We start from the raw sequence: 27,230 nt of genomic DNA on the forward strand, positions 1-27,230 counted from the left end.
TTGAGAAAACATCAGGTGTTCTTTTAAAGAGTTTGTTTAAATAAATTGAGGCTTGTACAAAGTGCAAGATTGACACCTGACAATAAATTGATATTCTCCATGTAATGTTTGTGCAATTCTAACTTGCTTCATTAGAGTGAGGAGTAAGACAACTGAATGCAATGGAAGGACAATATGAGGCCCTGAATGTCCAGATCAGTGTTCCTACAAATCAACTTGATAAACTGTGAGAGAATTAAGAAAAAGCTGATGTCAGTAAGGTTCCTACAAAGATAAATCCTTTGGTGTATTGGTAGAAGCAACTGACTAGAGAAAAGCATCGTCTCTGGTGTTCCTTGGAAGGAATCCATTTAACACTGTAACATGGAAAAGAAGGGGAGGGGAAATCACAGTTTGTTTCATAGAAATTCTGGGTCCAGATTACCTATGAAAAATCATTATGCCTATTATATTTGGTGAAGAAATGCCATCTCTTTGAACAGTAGGATTTACATAGGTTCTGAAGCAGCATTGAAGAGATTGATATGCAAAGGCGACTGGATAAGTAATGTCTTCCCATTGCCCAGTTACTAATCTGAATATACGAACAATGGGCATTGTCTCCTCTAGTTGTAAGAGGAAGGGGCTCAAAGCCAGGAGTTTGGGGTTCTATTTCCATCTCTTGAAAAGTAAAGATTTTCATAATATATATCATCCATATTAATCCAATGTTAACAGAGACAGAGAAATGGGGGAGGAACAAGAGACAACAATACATGTATAGGTTACACCAGGGCTACAGAGAGCACAGATTAAGAAAAACCACTCGGAATTATCATATTAAATCACCTCTGGCCACACCTCTCACCATAATAGCAGAGGGGGGCTAATGCTAATCAGCTGCAAATTTTATACTGCAACTAAACAAAAAGCAACTTAAGTCTCTCTCGAAAGACACAGCCAGAAGCTAAAAATGCAGTTGTATGCATATTTCTGTTTTTATAACATCACATTATAATTGTCAAACTCAAGTGAGAACATTAGGAATCTCAGTCCATACTTAAATAAAATTTATTTTTTTTCACAATTGATGTAACTCAAAGGTCTTACAATGACTTCAGTAGTAGTCACTGGTAGTTATAGTGTTCAGCATCCTAGCAATTCAAGCTGGGCATGGGTTTAATTGCCTAAAATTAGATACTTATATCTAGCATGAATTTAAGCACATTGGGTATATGTGCTTTATTATTTCAGAAGTCATAGTTACTGGCATGAAATGCACTACTTTTTTTGTAGTTTAAAGTTCAGAATACCTAGTAATTGAAGGCTTACAAGGGAAAAGAAAAACAACAGATACTCTTGTTAATTGCTGGATAAATACAAAATCTTGTTTACTAAGCACCATGCCAAGTTTACATTTGTGTGTTTTCATTTTCTTGAACTAAAACATTGGGGTTTAGTAACTGCATGGTTTTAGGGGGAAAAAACCAACAGTACATGTAAGCTAGAATGGTAGCAGTGAAAAGACTTAAGACTCAAGTCTTAAGACTTTGATGCTGGAGATCTGAATGCTCATAAATGGGGGTGCTTTGAGACCGACTTGCATACCCTTGGGCTACAGACAGACATTACACATAAACTGGTTTAGGTGATCATAAACTGGTTTAAACCTGTAATAGAACAGAAGTTCAGTGCACATAAACTAGTCTGAAAATGGCTGAAACCTGTTTGAGATGAACCTGGTTGAATGTAGTATCAGACCTACAGAATGTAGACCTAACTGATTTGGGTCAAACTGGTTTATGCAGTATCTGTCGCAGACCCCTTGCTGGTTTAAGTAAAACCAGACTCCCCCAGCATCCCAGCATGCTCTCTGGGCTGGCCAGGGCTCTCTGCTCCACAGCAGAGCTGGCCCTTCCCCTCTGCTCCCTGGATGGACCTTGGCAGAGACTGCAGGCATCTGCCAGGTTTCCCCCTGCTCCCCCCTCCCCTCCCCACTCCCTGCTAAGCAAGGATCCCTCCTCCCTTCTGCCTTGCACAGACACCTGTCAGCATTAGCTAGCAAATCACATGCTGGCTATGGTCTATGCTGTGGCAGATGGGACAAAGGCAGAATCAGCAGGTAGGCCTGTGCAAAGCGGCTAGTATTCACTTTGGATTCGGCCAATTTGAGGGACAGTGATTCGATTTGGTGATTGGAGTCACTGTTCTGAATTGATTTGAATCACTGAATTGGGCTGAATCTCCTCCAAATTGAATCAGTACCCAAAGCTTCACACAGCCCTACTGGTAACATCCTTCTGTTGCTTTCTTAATGGGCTGATAAACACTGAGTTAGGGGTGATAAACACTGTGTTATCAATTCCCTGCTGGGATGGTCAGAAGCAGGTGTGGGGGAACACCTCCCTAATCAGAGCATTCTGTTGGGGCCTGGACATCTCCTCCCCTAGCAGCTCAGCACAATAGAAGGGAAGGGAGGGCTGTTCTAGTGTCCCCTGGCTTCTAGCATGAGCCTGCATTTCTGGGATGTCTTTACAGTTACAAACTGATTCAGCCTAGCCAGATTAGACTAACCTACAAAGACTAAATTAATTCAGGATCAGGATTTTTGAATGTCTCTCCCTAGCCATAATGTAATATCTGTATTCTTTACTACCTTGCTTTTGTGTAAGTTCAAGGGTAGCAGGAGAAAATAGAAATAAGGACGGACTTCTATGTAAATTTAGGTAGGCTAGGGAAAGAAGTTATATATAAATGAGTTTAAGTGATTGGAAACTGGTTTAAACCTGTAACAGAACAGAAGTTCAGTGCACATAAACTACTTTCAGAATGGCCAAAACTAGTTTAAGATTCATAGATTCATAGATGCTATGGTCAGAAGGGACCTCAACAGGTCATCAAGTCTGACCCCCTGCCTAGGCAGGAAAGAATGCTAGGGTCAGATGACTCCAGTCAGATGCCTATCCAGCCTTCTCTTAAAGACCCCCAAGGTAGAGGAGAGCACCACCTCCCTTGGAAGCCCATTCCAAATTTTGGCCACCCTTACCATGAAGAATTTTTTCCTGATATCTAGCCTAAATCTGCTCTCTTGTCAGTTTGTGATCATTGTTCCTTGTTACCCCAAGAGGTGCCCTGGTGAACAGAGCATCTCCGATCCCTTGCTGCGTTCCCCTAACAAATTTGTAGGCAGCCACAAGATCACTTCTCAGCCTTCTCTTGCGGAAGCTGAAGAGGTCCAGGTCCCTCAGTCTCTTATCATAGGGTTTGTCCTGTAAGCCCCTAAACATATAAGTGACCCTCCTCTGGACCCTCTCAAGTCTATCAACATCCTTCTTGAAATACGGCACCCAAAACTGGACACAGTACTCCAACTGTGGTCTGACCAAAGCCGCATAGAGCGGAAGTATCACCTCCTTGGATCTATTTGTCTAAAGTGCAGTTAGCTTTGCTGATGATTTCATCACACAGACGACTCATGTTCATCTTGGAGTCCACTATGACTCCGAGATCCCTTTCTGTTTCAGTGCTGCTGAGATGGTCACTTCCCAGCCAGTAGGTGTGCTGGATATTTTTACACCCTAGGTGCAGCACTCTGCATTCGTCTTTGTTGTACTGTATCCTATGGTTTACTGCCCACTTTTCTAACCTGTCCAGGTCTGCCTGCAGTCATTACCTACCCTCCAGAGTGTGTACTTCACCCCACAATTTAGTACTGTCCACAAACTTGGACAGAGTACACTTCATACCCACATCCAAGTCACTGATGAAGATATTGAAGAGTACAGGTCCAAGATAAACCTAATTGGATGTATTTTAGACATAACTGATTTTGGTCAAACCAGTTTATGGAACTTCTGTTTCAGATTCCTTCCTTGTTCAAGTTAACTCATAGTCCCCTGTGTCCCAGGATGTTTTGCAGCCCTGGGCTATGCTGCCTGCTTCAGTGGAGCAAGGACTGCCTCACTCCTCTGCTCTCTAGCCTGCCTCCTACATGCATCTGTCAGTCCATAGGGATGGGGAGAAGAAGGAGCAGGAGAACAGACCCCCAGACCTCTCTAGCCAGGATCTGCACAGCGTATGGGGGAAGGGAAAGCCCCTAGGGGCTTTTCGAACCCACTCCTCCCCACTCCTCCTTCCCAGCTGCTAATTGCTTCAGCCGCTGCCACAGGAGGAAGGGAGAAGGAGTCCTCTGGGCTGGGTGTCTGCCCAGGAGCCCAGCATGCCTGGGGCAGCCCCAGGGAGCCGAGGGGAATTCTCCCCCCCCCCCAAACCCCAGAGCTGCTTGCCCTAGTCCCTGTGAGTCTTAGGCAGCCTTAGGGAGCATAAAGAAATTCTGCTCCTCTGAAGCTGGTTTTGCCTCTGCTGCTTCAAGTCTGTGGCAAAACTAGTTGCAGGGGAGTGGAGGAATTTCCCTCCATTCTCTGAGGCCACCTGGTGGTATCCCTGAGACTCACAACAGCTAAGGCAAGCAGCTCTGCAGTTCAGGAGGGGAAGAATTCCCCTCAGCTCCCTAGAGCTGCACGGGGTTGGGGGACCCTGGGCTGGGGTGGGGGGAAACCCCAAGACAGGGGCTCCCCGGTGCCCCCATGCTGGGCTGCCTAGGCAGCCACCCAGTCTCCCTCCTATGGCAGTGGCTGAAGCAATCAGAAGGTGGGAAGGTGGACATGGTGAGGAGTGGAATTCCCCTCAGCTCCCCAGGTCTGCTTGGGCTGGGGAATCCACGCTGGGGGAAACCTCCTGAGGTGGGCCAGCACCCAGACAGGAGGCTCCTTAACCCCCTGTGGGGGGACATCAGGAGGTTGGGGACACATACTGGTGAGACAATTGGAGGACACTTGACTAGGCTTGCAATGGCCAGCAGGCCGGGAAATGTGCTGTGGTGCTCCACACCTACTAGCCTGAGTGAGTGCAGGCCTCCCTGTCCCTTTCCCAATTGAAAACTGAATGTCAGCTCAGTTGGTTATTGGTTCAACCTGTGCAACTTAGAGGAGGCTGCCTAGATTGAATCGATTCTGCCTCAGGCTTTTTGACTGTCTGTACTTAATTGTAGTGTTAGAGTGATATTATAGTTGTGATGGTCCAGGAAATCTGCAGTACAAGGATTTTTTAGGAAGATATCTTTTATTGGACCAACTGCAGAGTGGGATGGAGTTAGATAAGCTTTTGGTGAAGACATTCTTACATACAAAAGACACCTATCTCAGTTATGCAGTTGGTCCAATAAAAAATATCACCCTAAGAAATCCTTGCCTCTTGTATATCAGTTTAGGGATTTCAGCCCCTTTTCTGAACTGTGTATATTTTTCCTCACCTCCTCTACCTTGTGGATTCAATACTACAGACAGGCTCAGAAGAAAAAAATCATAGCTAGCTCTCATTTCATACAGTTTTGTTTCAGCTTCCTACAAAGATTGGTACAGCTCCAACTTTAAAATTCAGGTCTGGATTAGGTTTCAGAACCCTGCCAAAATTTAAGGTGGTCTGATCCAAGCTTTTACTTCAATTCTATCTCTGCTCTGTACTGTATTTTATCAGAGCCAGATGGAGAGGTTTACTCTTAGACCTTCCCTGAAAGGTTTCTCCTGCTTCAGGCAGTGGATTTTTTTTTTAATTGGAAGGCATCATGTGAAAAAACATGCGAAAAATCTGCAAGTTAGAGGCATGGGTCTATTATTAAATTTTGCTGTTCAAAGAATTCTAAAGACTCCTGCAGCTTTCCCCAATTTTACTTAAGTGTATTTTTAAAATACTTTTGTACCTTTCTGCAAAGGCTGAGGACTGATAAGCAAAACCACATCCCAAGCTTAGGGCTAGAGTATGATTGATTCCCATCTGGTGCATGGAACCATCTCACTGCCACATGTCCCATGAACATAGGCCAGTAATGGTTGCTACAGTCTGTCTGCCAAGTGTATTCCAATTGTGCCAAATGTGATGCTAGCTATCCCAGATGGGCAGAGAGACGGTAGAGTCCAAGATCTTTCCATAGTAGCTAAAGGAATTGTCTGGCTGTGCACATCCCTTCACAAGGTATAGTCGGAGACAAGTATCCTCCATTCAACAGAACAGCACACAGCAGGGAGGTGTCTCTTCCTACTGTCTCAATTCTGGAACTGTGACTAAAAGCCACAATACAGCTATTGAAAAGCAGCACCAGCCCATTCTCTTAAAATGCTTCCTCTAGTAAAAATAATTCATTGCTTTTTACTTGCACTTTTTACAAGTACAGGCAGTCCTCAGACTTACAACACAGTTGGTTCCTGAAAACCATGTCTTAAATTGAAACGTCATAACTTGGAACCAATTTTCCCATAGGAACAATGTTATAAATGGGGGGGGGGAGGGAGGGTTGGTTCCTTTATGACACTGGATACAGCTGTGTCCAGCTGGTAAGTCTGGTGTGGTGGAAGGGGAGCGGGAAGCGAAGGAGTGTCGGGGTGCAGGTCAGGGCTCCCTGCGGTGAGGGCAGGGCTGGGGCTGGGGCACATTGGTTGTGTAGTGGTTCCTGCCACTTGTCCAGGAGGGCATGGAGGGGGGGCATGTGTCCTCAGATCTGCACAGGATGGGGCAGTGTGACCCGGGCATGGCGGGGTGGGTGGAGCCAGGGCTGCACTAGGCTCCACTGGGAAAGGGTGCTATGACTTTGCGCTGCTCACCCAGCTGAGGCGGGGTAGATGTGAGATGGGGCCGCTGCGCTGCCTCCGGACAAGCGGTGCACAGCAGCAGGAGCTGCTCCCCCCTCCCAGATGAGCCAAAGCTCCATCCCATACCTACCCTGCCCCGGCTGGGCAAGTGGTGGTAGGGCATGTGGGGGTCATGTGTCCCCGAATTAGGGTGGGTGGCGGGGCGGAGCGGGGTGGGCAGCAGAGCAGAGGCTATGGGGGGGCCATAGCCCCCACATACGCCCTGCCATCTGCCCAGAGCACATCCCGGTGCAGCCCCGGCCCCACCCACCCTGCCCCAATCTGGAGGCACATGCCCCCCCATACCCTCCCAGACGAGTGGCGGAAGCCACCAGAGAACCAACTTGCCCCAGCCCCTCCCTCATCACGGGGGCCTTGATCTGCCACCCCACGCCCCTTCCCTTCACCCTCCCCTTCCACCACGTCAGATTTACCAGCTGGACGCAGCTGTATCCAGTATCATAAAGTCGAAATCTACATCGGAATGTCAAAACCGGGTGTCAATTTATAAACATCTTAAGTGCCGTTCATTGTAACTCAAAAAGTCATAAGTTGAGGACTGCCTGTAAAAGCTTGCCTGGACCCACATTCTATTATTGCCTCCTTTGAGCAATTGTGTGAAGCATGGAGTTCAGGGTTGGACTGGTGTAATATGGTCTGGCTTAGTGAGAGGTCAGTGCACTATCCCATCACCAAACCCAGAGAACCTGGTAGAGGAAAAAAAATGCATAGCCCTCAACCATTTCTGTTGCCTACCTTCTACTTTCCTCTACTGCATGTGTATTTTTTGGCATATAAGGTGCCAACACTAGAGCTGGATGGGAAATGGCTTTCTCATCCAAGGAATATTTTCAAGATTTCAGTTCTTGTTTTCCTGTGCTGAATCAAGACAAAAAGTCAAACCTTTGAAAGTTTACATGGAGTGACAATCTGGGAAAAAAATATTTTGGATTAACTAAACATTTTACTAGTGTTGAAACTCATATAAAACATTTGCATTTTAATTGCATGTCTAAATGAACAGTATTGAACCAGAATTTTTTTTCTCCTTTGAAAAAGCTGATATAAGACCTACGTCAACAATTTTAATTTCCCTGGTTTTTTTTTCCCTCAAAACAAGACATTTGTTAAAATTAGTCCTTTCTTATTAACCATTTTAACTTCATCAAACTGGTATTTCATGATGAAAAAAAAATGACTGCAAAATTCCTATCAGCTCTTCTCAAAATAGAGCATTCTCACAATATGTGACAATAAGGTTCTAGAGGGAATGGCAAGGAGCATGCAGAACTGATGAGGTTCCAGCAAGAAAGGCTGGGAGGAAGCCAGGTAGGAAAGCCTGCCAGGTAAGGAGACATCAGACAATGTTCTCAGGCAAAACAGTTGACTTGCTGACAAAGCATTTCCCCAGAAATTAAACTTAATTAGTTGCAATGATATTTTGACACCCTATAGATTTAACCTTTAACTTTTTTCCTTTAAATGCCAGTGAATTATTTTTTTCTCTCTTCTGTTTTTTATGGTTAAAAGACTAATAAGCTGTTTTCTGTCTTGCTGATCTAGGTGTTGTATTTCCTTACTTTCCACGGCTGGGTCGCTACAATTTAAACTTCCATGAAGCTCAGCAAGCTTGTCTGGACCAAGATTCTGTTATTGCCTCCTTTGACCAGTTGTATGAAGCATGGAGATCAGGGTTGGACTGGTGTAATGCAGGCTGGCTTAGTGATGGATCAGTGCAATATCCCATTACCAAACCCAGAGAACCTTGTGGAGGAAAAAACACAGTACCTGGAGTCAGGAATTATGGGTTCTGGGATAAAGATAAAAGCAGATATGATGTCTTCTGTTTTACATCAAACTTCAATGGTAAGTATTTTGAATTAATTTTACTTTTATAAGGGCTATTTCATTGCTTCAGAAAAGAAAATAATTCCAACGGTACTAAAAAGTAGAAGAGCTATTTGATTTGTCAAAGTGCATGTTTGTTCTGGAAAGTGTCATTGTTGAATTTATGAGGAGACAAGTCTAAAGTAAAAATATTTTGCCACTTTTTCATGAAGATCATTTTTAAAAGCAACAGTTTAAATTAATATTGGAAACAGTCTTCTACGTGTGTCTTTGTGACACTGAAAATGTGTATATAGAGATATTCATTATTGATACATTGCTAAGAACTGATGAGTAGATATCCATCATCTTTATATAGCACTTCAGTGCCACTTTTTACTGTCTGCTAAAGAGCATGGGTAAATAAACAAATTATATTGAAGTGAAACTGAGGGTAGGATTTATCCCACATCTTTTGCTCTGTGGCAACTTTTTCATTTTGTTCACTCCTATCCCAAGGGGAGTGGAAGCTAAAATGTGCTAAATTAGCCCTGATTCATTCTGGAGTAAGTCTTCCACTTGCTATAAGATAAGAATGGACACACAAAACAGTTACTGTGGAACAGGTGATGTGCAGTGAGTGCTCATTTTTTCATTTTGTTCCTTTGCTCATACTTAAGTATCAAGCAGGTTCATTTTGTATGGCAAGAACAGTCTAATTAATGGCACCTATACCAGTCATACTACTTCAGACTTTGCGACAAATCACCTAGGCTCTTACTGCTGAGCTGTAGTACACAACCATTGGTCCCCACCTGCTAAGTGTTTTCAATGATTGGCTCTGATCTAGAAGTGAATAGGTGCAGTTTAAAATTTAGTCTGCTGATTTTATAGTTTGTCAAAAAAATGAAGACCACTGCTAAACAAAATAACAAGGATCAGGACTATAGAACACCATACATAGTCATTTATTACAGTTCTCTCCTCAGCAGCTTTACAAAGAGTTTTCTGTGACCTGAGTTTAGAGCTTCATGTTTGAGAATAATTTTATGCATCTTGGAAAGCATTTGTTTGGCATACAGCCCACCAACATGGATACAGAAAGTACTTTTTGCTTATGCACATATTACAAATCTACAATGAAGTGTGTTTGTCCTAGACTAGACTAAAATAAACAAAACTTTTTCCTTTACACAGAGAGATTCCAATTCTACATGTGCTCCACCCAAAAAAAGTCAAAAGCACGATTGGATGTAGATTGAAACACAACAGAAATGTTTATCTGATTTTATTATGCTACATCATTCCAGTCCAAACTAGTGGCTTGTTTTTGTTTTCTTCCTTCCCTTAAATTACGTAAAAGCAAATCTTGCAAGATTTGATCATTTTTATGAATGTTTTTACCTTAAAGATTTTTATTTAAAAAATAATAAAACCAAGGGCAAAAATGCATTAGAAAAGCAAATGGTTGGGACCAATCAGGTTACTTTTCCAGAAAAGAAAAGACTAGTAAGCAGCCAGTCACCGAAACAAGCAGCGTGCAGGTAAACCATTATAACTTGGCAATATCCCATCTTTTTTCTTTTACTTTAAAAGAAGAGAGACTAAATCCCAGTGGAAAAGGAAAAGATGTTTTGTTCATGATGGAGCTGGGGCAGAGTGTGGCTTGAGTGCAAGATAGGGAGGGACCCAAAGGGAAGAAAGCACTTAGGCTAGGGACAGACAATACACATAAACCGGTTTAAGTGATCAGAAACTAGTTTAGACCTGTAACAGAACAGATGTTCAGTGCACATAAACCAGTTTGAAAATAGCTGAAACCAGTGTGACATAAACCTGGTTAAATGTAGTATCAGGCATAACTGATTTGGCTCAAACTGGTTTATGCAATGTCTGTCCCAGACCCTTTGCTGGTTTAAGATAAACCAGACACCCCTAGCATCCCAGCATGCTCTCTGGGCTGGGCAGGGCTCTCTGCTGCACAGCATGGGCTAGTCCCTCCCCTCTGCTCCCTGGCTACAGCTCAAGCACAGACTGCAGGATGCTCCCCCCACCCCGCTACTACTCCCTACTAAACAGGAATTCCCCCCTGCCCTGTGCCTTGCTGAGGAGGTGTCTGTTTATTAGCTAGCAGACCACATGCTGGCTACATGCTAGCAGACCACATGCTAGCAGACCACATGCTGGCTACATGCTAGCAGACCACAACATTCAGGAGTGAGAGGCAGAGGGGCAGGTGAGCCTGGGATCATGGGGCCAGATTGCAGGGAGGTGACAGCCCTGGGCCTGCTCCCTACATGCAGTGATGTACCTATACTCCTGGCAGTGGCCCTGGGTGAACTTTTAGTATAGGGCCACCCTTTACCAGAGATAATGATAATAATAATTGGACAATAGAACAAAGATTACTATTTTGGGCCCCTTTTCTGTCTGATCCCCAGGTGGCGGCCTGGTTTGCCCATGCCTGTGTCCAGCCCTGTCTAAATGCTCCTGCCTCCTGGGGAGGAGGGAGAAGTGTGGGGGCCATGTACATGTATGTGTGTGTGGAGGGGGTGCTGCCTAGATGCTAGGCCCTGGGAGCCTGCCATGAGTGAGGGGAGGGGAAGGAGGGCATGTGCAGCAGAGCCCACCTAGGCAGTGTGGTTCACACTGCTCCTGCAGCACTCCATGTGGGCCGAGCCCCACCTGCTCACACTGGGGCAGCCTGCACCGTGCTCCCAACAGTGCCTGCAGCCCGGCTGGGTGCTGCTCTGCTACCCCCACCTCCAGTTGTGGCTCCTGCTTCTAATTTTGTTCCTTCTGCACCATGCCATGCTGGGCGAACAGGTGGGTTGATAGATTCAGTCAGTATGCCCCAGCACTCAGGGCTCCCACTCCAGAAGGTGGCTGGGACCTAAAGCTGGAGCTTCATGTTCTGGGGCAGGAGCAGGAGCAACTTCCAACAGGCTGTTCCTAACACAGCTGCCGCTTGCCGTGTGCTGCTCTGCACCCCTTGGCTTGCTCTGCACCTCCTCCTGCTCCTGCCGCACCACACTGTGCCACTCCCAGCAGGTGTGCGGGGCTTCAGCATCAGGGCCTGGCTGCCTTTGTGCAAGTCCTTCAAACACTGAGCCATTGACACATGAGGTCTGGGATTCCTTTTCTCTTGCACAGTCAACCGCTTATGCTCATACTGTCTGTTTCCCATCATTGTCTCTTCTAGCCCCACTCAGTACCCTCTATATCCCATTCACCTCTTCATTTCTATGATAGTGCTGATAACTGTACCTGCACACAGTTTCCTAGCCCAGACCCCCTGATAGGCCTGTACCCACCTATTTTCCTTGCAGAAGTAAAATAAGTTATGACAAATAAGGCAAATAACAGGGTGATCCAGATTCACAGTTATGCCATATGGTAGGCAGCAGGGTATGATTCCAATGGTATAAAGCCACCATACATTCATAAACATTTCTCCCAGCTCTGGAATGGGGACATGGCCAAGGAAAATGGGATGTGGCTGGGACACTACTGCTGGAATGGCTGTTGGAATCTGTTGACAGCTAGTGTAAAATAAAGCAGCTTTCAACTTTATGTAAGGAAGTAAGCCAGCTGCCAAGGTTCATAGGCTCAAGGGGGTGTAAAGATACCTTAAAAACAGCTCAAAAAGTGTTCTCTGTGTGAGCTATTAGAAGGTGTGAGGGTGCAAAATTCAAGCGTGTAAAAAACCCAGGGCAGGGAGAAGGGTAGATGAAGAGTCCTAAAACCCACTATATTCAAGTAAATTTTCCCAAGGGTCTCATTTTTTAACTGTTTCATCTGTTAAAAAAGAAAATGTTTGAAAGAATTATATGAAAGTTTCAGTTTGGTCCTGAAAAATCAGGGTGCAAAATAGGGACATTAAAGATTATCAAAACATGAAAAGGAAATAGCTTTTTCTGCTTTAAATGCAAATCTAAATGTAGTAACTTCAGAATGGCTAGAATTTCCTTGGAGACTAGATTAATCAAATACATAATTTTTAATTGTATAGACATAGACACACACTTAGTGGAACATTTAAAATTGCAGCCTTATAGCACATATCCCTATCAACTATTTAGGAGAAATCCTTCCTTCACTTCAATAACACAACTCCAACACTACTATAAAGTAGTGGTTTTGTGTAATTTTACCTATTGTGATCTCTTTCCTCTGACCTTTATAGATATGTTATTAAATATTGTTCAGTTCATGCACTCTTATTTCACTCCCAAAATGCATTGTCTTGCTTTATATAAATAGAAGCTTGTCATTTGTTATTTACAACCAGGGCAACATTTTCCTTTATGCGAGTAGAAGTAATATTTGATCATGATTTGTAAGACATTAGTGAAACATTTCATAAACCTAAACAATAAACTGACATTAGATCATGTTTAAGATAGAGAACTACTATTTCAAAATAAATACCAAATTAAAGTATTTTGCTTAATTTAATTCCTCTCTTTACATTCATTGCAGATGTTAATTAGTTTCTATGACCCACATATCTGAGCTTCTAAGAGATAACGCCATCTCACTCTGTTTCTAAAACTATACACACATATGTATGTGCATGTGTGTGTGCATGTGTATGATATACACACATAAATATTTGCCTCTATAGATACAGGTGTAGTAGCTAGTAATGTGATTTTCATTCTTGGAGGCTGACAATTAATTTCTTTCTAATAATGACAGGAATAAAGGCAACAGAGACAGCACTGAAGTTACATTTGCAGTCTTGTCATTTCCTGATGACTGAGTACTTATCCATGTAATCTTCATATTGGATATATGCCCTACATTTTTCATTATTTAGTTAATGATAAGTACAGATCTATGCACTGTATTCTTCCTTGGGTGTCTGTCTTACTAGCTTGGCAAAAAATATGGGAAAAATACATATCATATGTATTTTTCACAGGCCAAATCCAAACCTTTTATAGAGTTCTGCTTCAAATTTCTGTTTCCTGTCACTGAACGCTACTGGAAATAGGAATTAGAATAAAAACCATCATGTAACCTCAGCTTTAATGCCATTGCTAGTCCTCCAATAGTAAAAGTCCTTTTTAGTGTATGTGATTAGTGTTACGTATCTGCAACATTTTGTCCAGATAAAGTTAGAGATGAGTTTGCAGTATTTAAGAGAACACCCATCAGAAGTCAAGATCACAGATAGCTTTAAATCATATGTGCAGTCCTCCAAATCTGACCCAGTTCCTTGGCATAAGGTAGAACTGCTTGACAGCTGCTATGAATTCTGTCTTGTATCAACGGTCTCTAGCAGCAGTGTCAACCCCTGGCCTCTGGGCCAGATTCTGGCCCCAGCACCATGCCATCTGGCCCACAGGACACCCCATGGGTCCAAAAATCTGGCAGTAGCTGCTGCCAACATTTTGAGATGTGAGAAGCCCTATGGGCCGGGTAGCATGGCTCTGTGCACTGAATTGGGCATGCATGGTGGCACAGGGCTGGGCAAGTACAGCTCAGGGCCTAGGGCCTGGTTCTGGTGCATGGGGGTGGCATGAGGCCCCAGGGCCTGATTCTGTTGCACAGGGTCAGGCAGGGGCAGTGTGGGGCCCCAGGACCTAGTCCTGGGGCAGAGTCTGATCACTGTGCATAGGGAACAGTCAGGTCCGTGCAGGACTCAATCTGAGCATGTGGGCCAGGCTGAGAAAGTGCGGGGCCCAATTCTTATGTGGGAAGCTTGATCTTGCCCCCAATTAACCCTGCATCAATCCTCTGACCCATGGCATCAAAAGCACCACATGAGCACCACTACTCTACTGGAACTGTTAAGAATGGCATAGAGAACACTCATCTCTAGTTCTTCTGACCATATGGAAAGACAGGATCTAAAGTCAGAATGCCAGCTTTGATCTATCAGAGGATTTCCATTTCATGGGGTGCATCTCGTAGGCCAGCATATGTTTACTTTAGAGGTGTTTTGCACAAATGTCAACATGGAAAGAACTGATATTTTTTTCATGCAGCTTGCTAGAGTGGTGGGATGACCACTTGTGCTTATTTATATTGATGTTCATTTTAGAAAGCCAGTTCAAGCCATCCTTTAAAGTATTACTTTATGTTATTACTTTATATTAAACAGATTAAACTTTGAGGTTATAAAATTCCAGATGTATTTTCTACCCTTTGTGTACACATCCTCTGCACAAAGCAAACCAGTCATGTAAGTAAAGATAGTATCGTAAATCAAGCTGGCATGGGAGTCGAATTAGATTTGCTTGACTGTACAGCCTAAATCTCTATTTTCCTCACCTTGACAAGTCAGGGGCCACTGTGTGTTGTGGAGAGACATTGTCTTTTGAGACAGTGTACAGGAGTCAGGGGGCTTACCCCACATTATCACCCCTTCTTCCCCTTCTCTCCCCCCACAAATACAGGAACCAGGGAAGCTAGTTAAAGAAGATCCTGCCCCATGTGGTGCCCCCAGGCAGAAAGGACTGGCTGCTTGTCCCATGTGCTGGTTCCATGTTTGCTTGGGGAAAGGAGTTGGCCCAGAAATCTCCTGCTTCTTCCACTACAGCTGTTCTGACTATATGGAGCACTTAGTTGCTGCTCTTTAGTATTGGTGCGGGATTCACACACACAGATTCACAGAAATTTAGGGCTCAAAGGGACCTTGTGGGATCATTGGGTCCAGCCCCCCTGCTCTGGATTGGAAAGACTGCTGGGGTTAAAGGTGTGTGTCCAATCTCTTTGTGAAGATCTCCAGGGTAGGTGCCTACACCACCCCCGCTTTGAGTCTATTCCAGAGTCTGGTCACACTAACCATGAAGAAGTTTTTCCTTATATCTAGTCTGAACCCTTCTTCTAAGAGTTCATGTACACAGGTGGATACTGAAAAATGCTGTCTGCTGCAGGTGAGCAGAGACAAGGCCTAATATTCCCTTTGTACCACCTAAGCCAAACAACCCATGCCAGTCAAGCACAGGTTTGCCAGTTCAATTGCACTTGTCGGGACCCAGGGCAGCCGGCCAGCAGCTGTCCCTGACTCCCACCCGGGCAGTTAAGGGTCCGTCAGGCGGGTACTTGTGACGCATGAAGTGAAATTAATTAGGCGGACGCTTATCGGTTGCAAAGCAAGATTATTTACTCACGCCGTCAAGGTGGTAAAAGATGGAGGTCAACGATACTTGGTTAGTTACAGCTTAGAGTTCGTAGGTCATAGGTCGGTCTGCATAAGAGTTTGGAGGTCGGGCAGAAGGTCGGGCCGGCAGGTCGTTGATTTACGTCTGATTGGGTCGAGATGGGGGAAACTGACAAGTGATCAATTTGTCAGTTACTCTCACGCATACGTTCAGAGGTTTTTCAGGTGTGTGCACGGAGGTCTCCCACTTCACGGAAGTGAAGACGGGTTTTATTTGTGTAATAGCCAATTGCTTTTCGCCACGTCATAAATTTAATTTGAATCACCAGTTATCTAGCGGTCTTTGCTAGGGTGTTATCATAGGGTTATTTCTTGTTTTCTTTGACCAATTATAATGATTTATGTACAACACAGAAGGCTAAGTTCTTTTTCATGTTGGTGTCGCAGTTATAAATTTCTTTTTGACATGCGCAGCAAAAAACTGTTACTATCTTCTTGTTAGCTAACTCTTAGTTAACCTAGTGCAGACTAAAACTGTTTTTGATTAATATATTTCTTGCTTGTGGCATAGGCAGTACTTAATTTGGTTGTGACAGCACTGACACCAGAGACGTGTCCAAGTCCAACTCTGTTGGTGGAGGATCTGACAGAGAGAGCTAGGCGTTGAAAAACTCCTACGGCAGACTCAGAAGAGCAATCATCAGCTATTTAGGGTGTTCCGAGATTCTGACTGGCTCATGTACGAGAGGGTAAATGATTAAAAAAAACACTTTACCATTCAGCCAAAGCTGAACAGAATTTAATGGAACAAAGAAAATGCACTTCAGTATAGCCTAAGGCACTTCTCTATACTTTATCAAACAACGGAAGTGTCAATGGGTCTCAAAAAAGTCACAAAAATCCTTTATACTTGAAAGTATTGGGCAAACCAAATACTAGATAGCAGTTGTGACCAGTTCCCTTTGTAATTAAGCTTCCTTTCAAAAAATAGAGGTATGAGTTCAGTTTGCTTCACACATTCTGCTCATTAGCATGAATTTTGTTATATACTTTATAAACAGCACCACATAATTGGTTTTTTATCTGTTCTACCAGAGAAGTCACAAATCTTTTGTGTTAAAAAAAAGTTTAGAAATAAATGGAATTAAATGGGATTGTTTTAAACGTTCAGTAATGATCCAGTTGTTTGTATCAGTGTGAGAAACTACAGACCCCAGCAGTTAAATCATCGTTTCTCATTTAGATGGAAAAAGATACATTAAGAAATTTTCCTAGATGATGTATCCAATGTAAATGAAATTTCAAGTAAGGAATCCCTATTCTGAAGAAGAAAAATGAAAGCTAATAAGGACATATAACCATAATAATGTGTTACTTACCCTAGAGAATAGGAGGTTTCTAATTTAATAATCACTGGACTTGCGGCTGATAGTTGAAAAAAGAAGGCCCCTGGAAAGAAGCCTCTGTATGCTAAATATCAGTTTAAAAATCAAGCTATTGTATTTCAAAATAGATGTCAAACCTAATAGTTTAAAGAGGGGGAAAGGAAGCATTTCATTTTCCAAAGACTTTGAACAGCAATTCTGAAGAAAGATACGCTTGATCAACAATTCAGTATGGCTATTTAAATTGACCAAACTTGAGTCTGTTCAGCAGATGACTCTATACATGATGCAGATTATAGCAACCACCAGGATATGCTACATTGCCAGATGAAACGGGAAGGGAGAACAGTTTATTTTTTCACAAATGCACAATGGCAAGACATAATTGACAGTTTGCTTTGCTTTTGTTTTTTGAATAGACCAGGGCTGTCCAACCTCAGAGCAGCCAAGGCTACATGCCGCACAGGCCTCAGGCTGCACACCATATGAGCTGCATGTTGTGGGGGCCATACAGGCTCCCCACTAACTCTGTCAAGAGCAGCCCCCTCACTGCATAGGCAGCCCCCCTCCCACACTGCTGCCATTCAAGCCCTCTTCTTTCTACCATATCCCTTGCTGCCACCCCTAGCTGCTACCACTCAAGCAGCATAAACCCTCCACACCACCCCCCCCAACAAGCTATTCTTGCTGGTGCTGGTGCGTGGTCAGTGAGCTCCTGCCATGCTGTCCTGCCCCAGTGACCCCAGCCACTTCAGCAGCCAGAGCAATGGAAACAGTGATAACCAGGCAGGAGTCTGGGAGCCACACATTGACTCCACACAGGCTAGAGGTGGCCCACAGGCTGCCAGTTGGACAGCTCTGGAGTATACCACTTAACGCTAAACCCCAAAACAGGCATTAGTGTCAGCATTCTAGTGCCTAACCCTTAAGTGAATGAAGCTCTTAGGAATTCAGAGAAGTCCAGTGTGCTGAGCATGGAACTGCCTAAGATAAGCAATGAGAAATGCCAAGAAAGAGGTGGGACCCTGCCCCTCAAAGATACAAAGGTATCTCCAGGATAGAGACAGGCACGTCCCTTCATTCAGGCATCGCAGCCATTAACCTTCTTCTGAAGTTAGATGCCTAAAGTAGGTTAGGTCTTTTTCATTCACACACACAAGCTCACACAGGAGAGTGTGATACTCTTCCTTCATTATGGTCAGGGGTTAGATCACCCTTCTTAAGTGTGGAATACCCAGGTTCAAAACCCCTTCTTTTCTGCCTGATTTAGATGAGGGATCTGAACCCAAGTCTCTGACTGCCTAGAAGAACATGTTCACCACTACGATATTTAGGGGGAACTGCTTAGTGTTTCCTGTTGAAGCTGTTCCACTTTCTATAAAATAATTATTGGAACAAGGATTTGAACCTGATTCTCCCATATCCTAGGGAGTGCCCTAACTACCAAACCATACAGTTAACCACCTATTCTCTCCTCACTTTGGACCAATTTTTGGATTATTTAATGCAAAATAAAACAACTTTAAGAGAAGAGATTAAACCATCTCAGAATTCCTCTAACCCAGTAATTAGGACATTCTTCTGTCACATGGAAGAACAGGGTACAGATACTTGGTCCAAAACAGGCAAATGACAGATGCATTTAAACCTGAGATGCACAAATTCCAAGCAAGTGCTTTAACTACTGGGTTCTTGGGCAAAGGGAGAACCTCCCTGCCTCCTACTTTATCCTGCGAGTGTTTTGTGCGAAGCTGAATCCAGTAGCAGTGTCCTGAGTGTGTCTACGGGACCAGGCCCACAGATCAATTAAGTGAGGGATGCCTAGTTCAGCTGCTGAACGATCTGTGGCATCAGGGTTTTATGTTGGCTGTGCACATGTCTGGTGGCAGAATTTATAGACTAGAGGGACTTCACTCTCAGGATTTTAGGTGTTTTGCAAGTGAAGGAGCTGTTCAGCGGGAGCCTTAAGGATCTAATTTTTGGACTTGGCAGTTAGACAGTTATATTGTTTTATTGAAATAGGCCCTAGCTCATTGTACATGTATGTGGGTTAGTGGCAGAAGCAGTACTTCTTTAGTTATTGGTAATTCAGTTATTCCAGGTAAGAATCTCAGTCGGACATGAGCCACACTAAAATCGTTGTCATTTTCCCTGTAGCCAATGGAAAAATTAGAAGAAAGGTAAATAAGGGTTTTGCTACCTTTGAAACTGCAGAAGTGGAAAGATCAGTAACCAGGACTGTCAGTCTGAGGTGAGGGAATTCTACAGACATGTAAGCTTCACAGCTTTCACAAGGCAAATGTTGTCCCTTTGCTCAGGATCTACTAAAAATGCTCTATGCCAATAAAGCCCTACACATCTCTTTACCTGAAGCATTAATGGTGTATGTGGTCAATGCAGAACTTCTTGCTTGAATTAATTTTATCCCAGGTGCAAAGCAGATGAGATAAAAATAGGAGTAAAGGAAGGGTAAAATAAAGCAATTGATAGAGGACTTCTTGGATTCTCACAGGTACAAGATCAAAGTTTCTCCTACCTCACCCCAACGGATTACCCATTACAAAGAGAAAATGAAGGTCTAGCCAAAAACTGTTGGGTGTTACTTTACACTTCGATTCTGTTGTTATTTGGGGTAAGATTATACCAAATTGAAATAGCTGTTCACATACTGTCTGGCACACATTTTAGAGTTTAACATTTTATTTATTGCTGAGCATGCCTCTTCTCCTCAGGCCAGCAGTTTGTGCTCAGTTTATGGGTAGCTTTTAAAACAAAATGTTCTGGATCCGGGTAAACATTTTTGCACAATGTATATTATTAAGAACTGTCCTATTTAAAGAAGTGGAGCATAGTAACAGCACTCATTGAGATCACAGGTCAAAAGCCTGACCTTATTGAAATCCATAAAAAATCATTTTTCCCCTGACATATGGCTTTAAAAGCTGCTAATAAACTAGGTGGAGTTAGTCCTATCAAAGCCAGATATCAAATTTAAAACCTCATCCACTTTAAATAAAACTCTTTTGTAGTGTCAGAAAAGAGTATGTGTATCCAAAGCAACACCGTATGCTAGCAAGTGTTTTAAAACAACAGTTTTCAAACTTTTTTCATTTGCAGACCCCTAAAAATTTTTGAATGGAGGTGTGGACCCTTTTGGAAATTTCAAATTAAGGTGCAGACCCCTTTGAATTATAAGTGTGGGTATTCACATACTTTTTATTGATCATAGTCATCTTTCACAAGCCACTTAGACATAGTCGATGGACCCCAGGGGTCTGTGGACCACAGGTTGAGAACCATTGTTTTAAAACATTTTAAGTCCCTTAAAATGCAGCTTCTGTTTTATAAAATTAATAGATTATCTAGCTTCTCAGTTCTACTGATGCAGATATGTTATTTGGAACGTTCTTACTGAAATACTTCTAAATTTTTAGATAGCAATAAACCATCATAAAAAAGTTTTTCTAGTGACCATAGAGTTTTCAATTTTGCCAAATTTCTGTTTGGATATAGTCAGATGCTAGTGAAAAGATACAGGCCTAAAAACAGTGTTAATCCCATTGTCTTTATAAATCCATTCTGATCTGTCTTTATAAATCCATTTCTTAATCAGACAATGGTATTTGCAGGAAGGAGGGGATGATCCTTAAAGGGCAGATCTTTCTCCCTTTGTAATTATTTTATTACAAAATAAAATTAAAGTGAACACTATTTGTTTTCTTTACAAGAAGTAAAGGCATCAAAAGTTTGAGCTTTTCTTTTAAAAGAATTTTAGCGTCTGCTTCTGGGATTAAATAAAAGGATGCCATGCATAAATTGCTTTATTTCTTATATAAATTGTTACTGGAAGCAAGTTAGTTTGATTAATGTCTTGCATGCTTACTCAGATTTTTTATTTCATAACCTGAACGCTGTTCCAAGTCCACTCTAATTCATGTTCACCTAGCACTTACTTAATTGTTTGTCAAATAATGATAAACAAACCTGAACATGATGAATGAAAGGAACACAATGAATTTACATAATCTTTCCTTGATACATGTATTTTGTGCTTGTATCAATGCTCCTAATAACTCAGCACAAGAGGTTAGCTTTACTTGCCAGCATATATATTCATTACCTTGAGACTGAGACGCATTTTTCTTCATAGCATCAAATGCAGTGTCATCTTATGGTGAGAAAGTACCCTTTGATGCCTAAAAAAGAAATAGTAACAGAATTGCCATGAATGGTTTTGACTCTTATAAAAAGACTTACATGACAGGCATGTTTTTGATGTACTGCAAGTTCAGACTCTGCTTTTAAGAAGTTGTGCAGTATTTCAGCCGTCTTGCAGAAAGACTTTAACGGGTGGTGATGCTTAATCAGAAACATAGTCTATCATGTCAATGAATGGTTCTTTCAGTTGTTAATTACTTTAAGAAAACTGCATTTGTTATCCTTTGTTACCCATACTTAAATACAATCAAGAGGCAAATTTAAACATACCACTGTGGTGGTGGTGGTGGGGGGGGACCCACTGTGATTATTTTAATTTAGTGTTTAGTGGATATTGCAAAGCCACCATCCTGTGGAGATTTAATTAATTTCCCTCCTCCATGAATAAGCTAGAGATTTATGAACTGTGTGTAGTATGATATCTGTAAGTTCCTAGACCTATTTTATTGGGACTTAAGAATTGTTCTCCATCAGCGCATAGACTGATAGCATGAAGCCAAGCAGGATTGGAACCTTAAATTGACTTACTGAATCTCTCCTTTCCCTTTAAGTCTTTCTCTCCCCTTTTTTTATTTCTGGGGAAAAAAGAAACCCACACTATAAATTAAATGGAATGGGAAAGACGTGCATAGCATTTGGATGAGAGGAAAATGGGAGTTCTGTGCTGTACTAAGCTACTGTAGATATCATACATAGCATTATTTTTTTTTCAATAGCATATTTGTTTTCTTCTCATGCTCTTTTTCTTTAGACTGTAGTCTCCCCTTATCAAAATGTGAGTCAACATGGATTCAGAGCAAGAACTGGGGCGTCCTAGAATAAATAAATAAAGTGTTAGGGCACATCCAGACGAGCATGGTTGTGCATAACACAGTCCGGAGTTATCTGCACTGCAAGGGCACACTGCCCGAGCATGCGCTGCTCTGGTTCTCCCCCCCACTGCAGTTCTTTTTGACCCCTGGATATCCAGGAGTTAAAAAAAAAAAAAAAAAAAAAAAAAAATAGAAGCAGAGCATGTTCAGGCAGCATGTGCTGCTAAAAAGCAGAGCTGGGCTGCTTGGAGCCATACTGCAGCTGCCAGCCGAGCTCCGCCTGGCAGGACTACAGCAGCTCCAGGAGGCCCCTAGGACCCCAGGTAAGGCTGCTGGGGCCAGCATAGTGCTGGCCCCAGCCTCCCCTACCCCACCCAGGGCAACTTGTCACACAGCAAAGCTCATGTGACATGGGCGTTCCCTGAGGAGAAGACGCGGTGGTGCAAGGTGCGCTGCTGTACTTGTCCCGAGGGAACCAAACGTCAACACACATCTGGACACACCCTTACTGTCTATATCTCCTCAAATGCCATATATTACCATCGTTTCTTAGTTATTTCATATGACTAATGACTTTTTTTCCTTTATATTAGGCCGTTTTTACTACCTAATACACCCAACCAAGCTGACCTATGATGAAGCTGTGCAGGCCTGCCTCAAAGATGGATCTCAGATTGCTAAAGTAGGTCAGATATTTGCTGCCTGGAAACTTCTAGGATATGATCGCTGCGACGCTGGGTGGCTGGCTGATGGCAGTGTCCGCTACCCAATCTCAAGACCAAGAAAACGCTGCAGTCCTAACGAAGCAGCAGTGCGCTTTGTGGGCTTCCCAGATAAAAAGCACAAGCTATATGGTGTCTACTGTTTCAGAGCGTACAACTGAAAGTACCTAGAGCACAGCAGTTTTAAATTCATTAAGAACATGTGAAAGATTTATTATCAATATGAACTCATGCAAGTTACCAAAACTGTGATAATCTTTTTTACTTACTGTAAAGAGTCATTTTCATAAAATCAACCCATTAATTTGTTTTATTCTTTTTTTGTAAAAGTATCATTCAATAGATATTTTAAATTAATATAATTTAATGGAAGCTCTAGATAAGAAAGCTTTAGAGCTGAATTCTTTAAGCTACATCATCCCAGCAAAATATAATTTTCATGAATGGGGCATGCAATAGCTTGATGATTGCTAGGACTAAATTAAGGAACGTAAGGCTACTCAAAGCAGAAGCTTTTACAAGCACAGATTTTAGACATTTGTACCATTTTGAGATACACTACAAAAAATTAGATACTCAGTTTTGAAATACAATGATCTTTTATTAACTGGGATTCACTGATGTTTTGCAAAAAAATATATAGAAAAAAGATATTTTCACTTGGGAACAATATGCCATTTAGTGAATACAGCATTTAAAGTCAGTCTACAAAACAGGACTTGTTGCCATTTAAAATCCTGCCTTTCAGACAAATAAGTTCATTTGTGATCCCATGCATAGCAACAAGCACAACTAGATCTGCTGAACATTTCAATTGTGTTAATATTGTGTATAAAATATTGATGAGTGGGTGAATAATTAACCCTACTTTCTTCTTAATTCAAACTAAAGATGCCTGAGAAGTGTTGTATTACCTTTGAGTAGCTTTACTGAGTTATTTTTAAACTCTAAAGGCCATTTGCTAAGCAGCATTTAGCATCTACTCAGGGCAGTTATATAAATGAACTGCTGGACAGAAAAATTGTAAAATTTAGCAGCTTGATTTTACGTTAGCCTTTGAAATGTTATTGTCTTATAAAAAGAACATTAAAATATTTAATATTTCTTTCTTATTTACACATCATAAGAGATTAAATTTTGGAAAAGCTTATTAAAACCAATAAAGACTCTATACTAAGAATATTAAGGGAAAAATCTGATACCAGCTATCAAAGACAAAAACGTGTATTTCCTGTTTGTGTACTCACTTAATTCCATGTATACCTACATAATAATATATCTATTTCTAAAAAATAATATTTGGGGTCAACTTCACCAAACTTCTCAGTTGACCATGGTTAAGATTAATGAAAAAGTCTTAAAATAATTAGCAAATTTTCAGTTTTCTAAATGGGAGATATTTACTTGTGTCTTTCAGTGTCAGAGAAAGAAATCAGGGCTGCTTAAGGGTTTTTGGTTTCAGCACCCATTTCTCATTAAAATAATGCCAAATTAAGGGGAATTAAGTGACTGGTGATTTTGAACACAATAATGCTCGGCATAGAACTTCAGACATCTTAAAGGCACTTGGTTTTAAGAGGGTTGACACTTGGTGCTTTCTGAAAATAATTTAAAATCAATGTTCATTATGGCATCTGAAGCTGGAACAATGGCAAACTCAAAAATCACTAATCACTGACAGAAAATCTTGACCTTGCAAGTTCCTTATACAGCTTTGAAATTCCCATCTAGTATTAGCTTCATCATTGAACATAAAAAAAAAAAAAATGTTTTCCTATACTAAGTTTGGTGACTATGATAATTTCTGAGGACCAATATTTGTATTCAGTGAAGTTTTACAGTTTATCATTGTTTCATTATCTAAACGAGATATAGTGGAATTATCCCAGTAGGACACAACTGGTATGCTTTCATGAATGTTTTTGTGTGGATTTTTTTCACAGACATGAGTCAATAAATTATGTTTCCTGAAATGATTGTAGTCCCATTTTAAAACTGTGACTAGACCAATAAATGCATGGAAAAACTATAATAGAAAGTACTCTAGTGTGAAAGGTATTGTATTACTATTGGAGTTCATCTTACTATTTCTAACAAGCTTAGAAGGCAAAATTTCCTCTTGGTAAATCACTGTCAAGCATGGATATTTGTTCATAATATCTAAATGAAACTAAATAATTAAAAATGCACAATTCTTTAGTAATTTATCTACTTCCTCAACAGTTAAGAGTCCCTGAAACTATTGCATATTATTGTCATAAACAGTTACACCACATGAACAACAGGCCTTATTCATATCTCCTAGACCCACAAACACTATCTCCCACAAATGCTGCAGAAGGTAAGCCACTTTTAAAGTCCCTTTCCCTAAAGAAGCTCAGTCACTTCCAAAGCTCTATTCATTTCCCACCCTATATCTGCAAGACATTTTAGACGCCTTTCTGAATGCTTTTGTATACAAGAAGGGTGAGGAACTTGGTAATGTTAGCTTGGGGGAAGAAATGGCAGGACAAGGAGAGGCTTCAGGTTAGAAGGACCATATATCCCCCTTCCAATTCATGGAAAAATGAGCAAAAGATATGGATAATATTGCTTCATTTCTTCTGCATTCTCCCTTCTGGAGTCATGGGAGCAGTAATGACCAGAGGAGTTACAAGTAGTGTGAGTCCAGTTTACAAATAGTTGAGTAGTCCACTTGGAGTCAGAGACTGTGTAAAGACACAGGACCATTCTGTAGATGGTCCTGTCCTTCATGATGATCCTCCAAATTTGGAAGAAGGTACATAGGTTGCCATTGGGGGGGAACTCCAAGGTCATGATCTTGTAGAGACCTTTTTTTCCCAAAGTCCTTTTTCCACTGGGTTTTTCTTCTTCTCCCCCACCCCCACCCTCCCTCCCTCCCTCTCTCCCTCTCCCTCTCACACACACCTTTTGCAGGTGTGTAGAATCCTGAGCCAATAAACTATAAATATAGACATAGAAGTCCAGATGCCAAGTGTGAAGCTGAGCATGTTACTAGACTAAGATATGTGTGGCTAAGAAGGGGGGTGTGTGTGTGTGTGAAAATTTGGCTTGCATGACTTTTGCAGCACCTTGCAGACCCTTGAAGCTGACTAACTGCCACCATAAAGTAGAAGAGATGCAAACCTATGCTATCTATAGCTATCTGTCCATGTCTTAGTGGCTTTTTGGATAGAGTACAGCAGCACCCTTATCCAGCCTGTGATCATGCTTCATGCACAACAGATTCTAAGGGTCCGGTGGCTGAGCTGGCTCTGTACCACCTAGATGCTCCCTCTGGATAAGAATAATCCCAGATGTTCTGATCTTCATATTTTAGCACAAAGGGGCTATAGCACAATAGAGAATTAGCACTTCTTGCCACTCCCAAGTAATTCTAAGTTTTAATATGATCACTATGGACAATTATTCAGCTGAATAATCCCACTGAAGATTGTCTGAATCCTGAAAAATTAAGTCACATTTTGGAAGTCTCAGTCTAAAATGAGGTTTACTATGTTATTTGACAAAAGGCCTATTGGTTTTCCAGTGTTCTAGTGGAGGTCAAGCTAGTCTTGGATTACCAGATATATAACTTATTACTATTAACTATTATCATTATAACAAATAAAGTTAAGAGATAATTTACTGGGAGCACATTTTTACAAAAAAAAAAAATCATGACTTAAACTGTAAACAGTTTTTTAAATTAATATAAAAGTATACAATTAATTATGAAATGGTCACACATAGGCAAAAGGACATAAATTTTATGTGTATACACACACACACACAGAAACTGACCCCGCTTTACTTTTATAAATATCAAAGTTAGTAAACATCCTAAATTTTGGAATGAGCTTCCTACGTGCTTGAATGATATCTGAAGAGAATGCTTAAGAGCTGGTTAAAGTCTGTGCTATTTTCTGTTCTTGGGGAGAAAAACTAAAATTCAAATGCGTTCATGTGCTGTGTCATTATTATCTTGTATTTCACAATGTATTGGAATTTTGATGCCCATGACAACAATTAAATCATGTTCTTTTCAAAAGGTTGATTTATTTTTATTGCCTGGCCATTCTTTTACTTCTTTCCCAAAGAAATGGAAAGAAAAGGTTAAAGCAAGAAAATGCTTATTTTGACAAAGTCAACTAAGTTGTTACAAAGATAGACATCGGCAAAAAAGTGAGCTCTGTGATTATAAGTTATAAGAGCTCCGTGGTTATAAGCAATTCTAGCATCCATTATTGTGTACCTTTAATCTTGTGCTTCTGTGAGCCATTATGAAAGCACAACCCAGAGCTATAGATTCATTAGGCTTTTTCCCTGTGATATAAAAAGAAAGAATGTGTTAATAAAATAGTGTTTTCTGGTTGATGCTATAGTCCATATGAACACGCACAAATATTGGAAATGGAACAATGTTTTGTTTGGGGGGAAAATATATGTAATTTTCATTTTTTATGAAACTTTCATTTGTGTTTAATCTA

General features: G+C 41.6%; 1 protein-coding gene across 2 annotated transcripts in view; it reads left to right on the forward strand.

Annotated features, from left to right (window-relative positions):
• The window catches only part of HAPLN1 (hyaluronan and proteoglycan link protein 1), a 126,937-nt gene extending 100,146 nt beyond the window's left edge, over positions 1–26,791 (forward strand). For both annotated transcript variants that reach the window (XM_019483058.2, XM_006270185.4), the window contains exons 4-5: positions 8,226–8,528; positions 22,612–26,791. In XM_019483058.2, the coding sequence (XP_019338603.1) occupies positions 8,226–8,528; positions 22,612–22,901 (593 nt within the window). In that variant the 3' untranslated portion in view covers positions 22,902–26,791. The remainder of the gene's footprint in view (positions 1–8,225; positions 8,529–22,611) is intronic.
• The last annotated feature ends 439 nt before the right edge of the window (positions 26,792–27,230 follow it).

Source organism: Alligator mississippiensis, chromosome 3 (assembly GCF_030867095.1).
Source record: "Alligator mississippiensis isolate rAllMis1 chromosome 3, rAllMis1, whole genome shotgun sequence".
NCBI lineage: Eukaryota > Metazoa > Chordata > Crocodylia > Alligatoridae > Alligator > Alligator mississippiensis.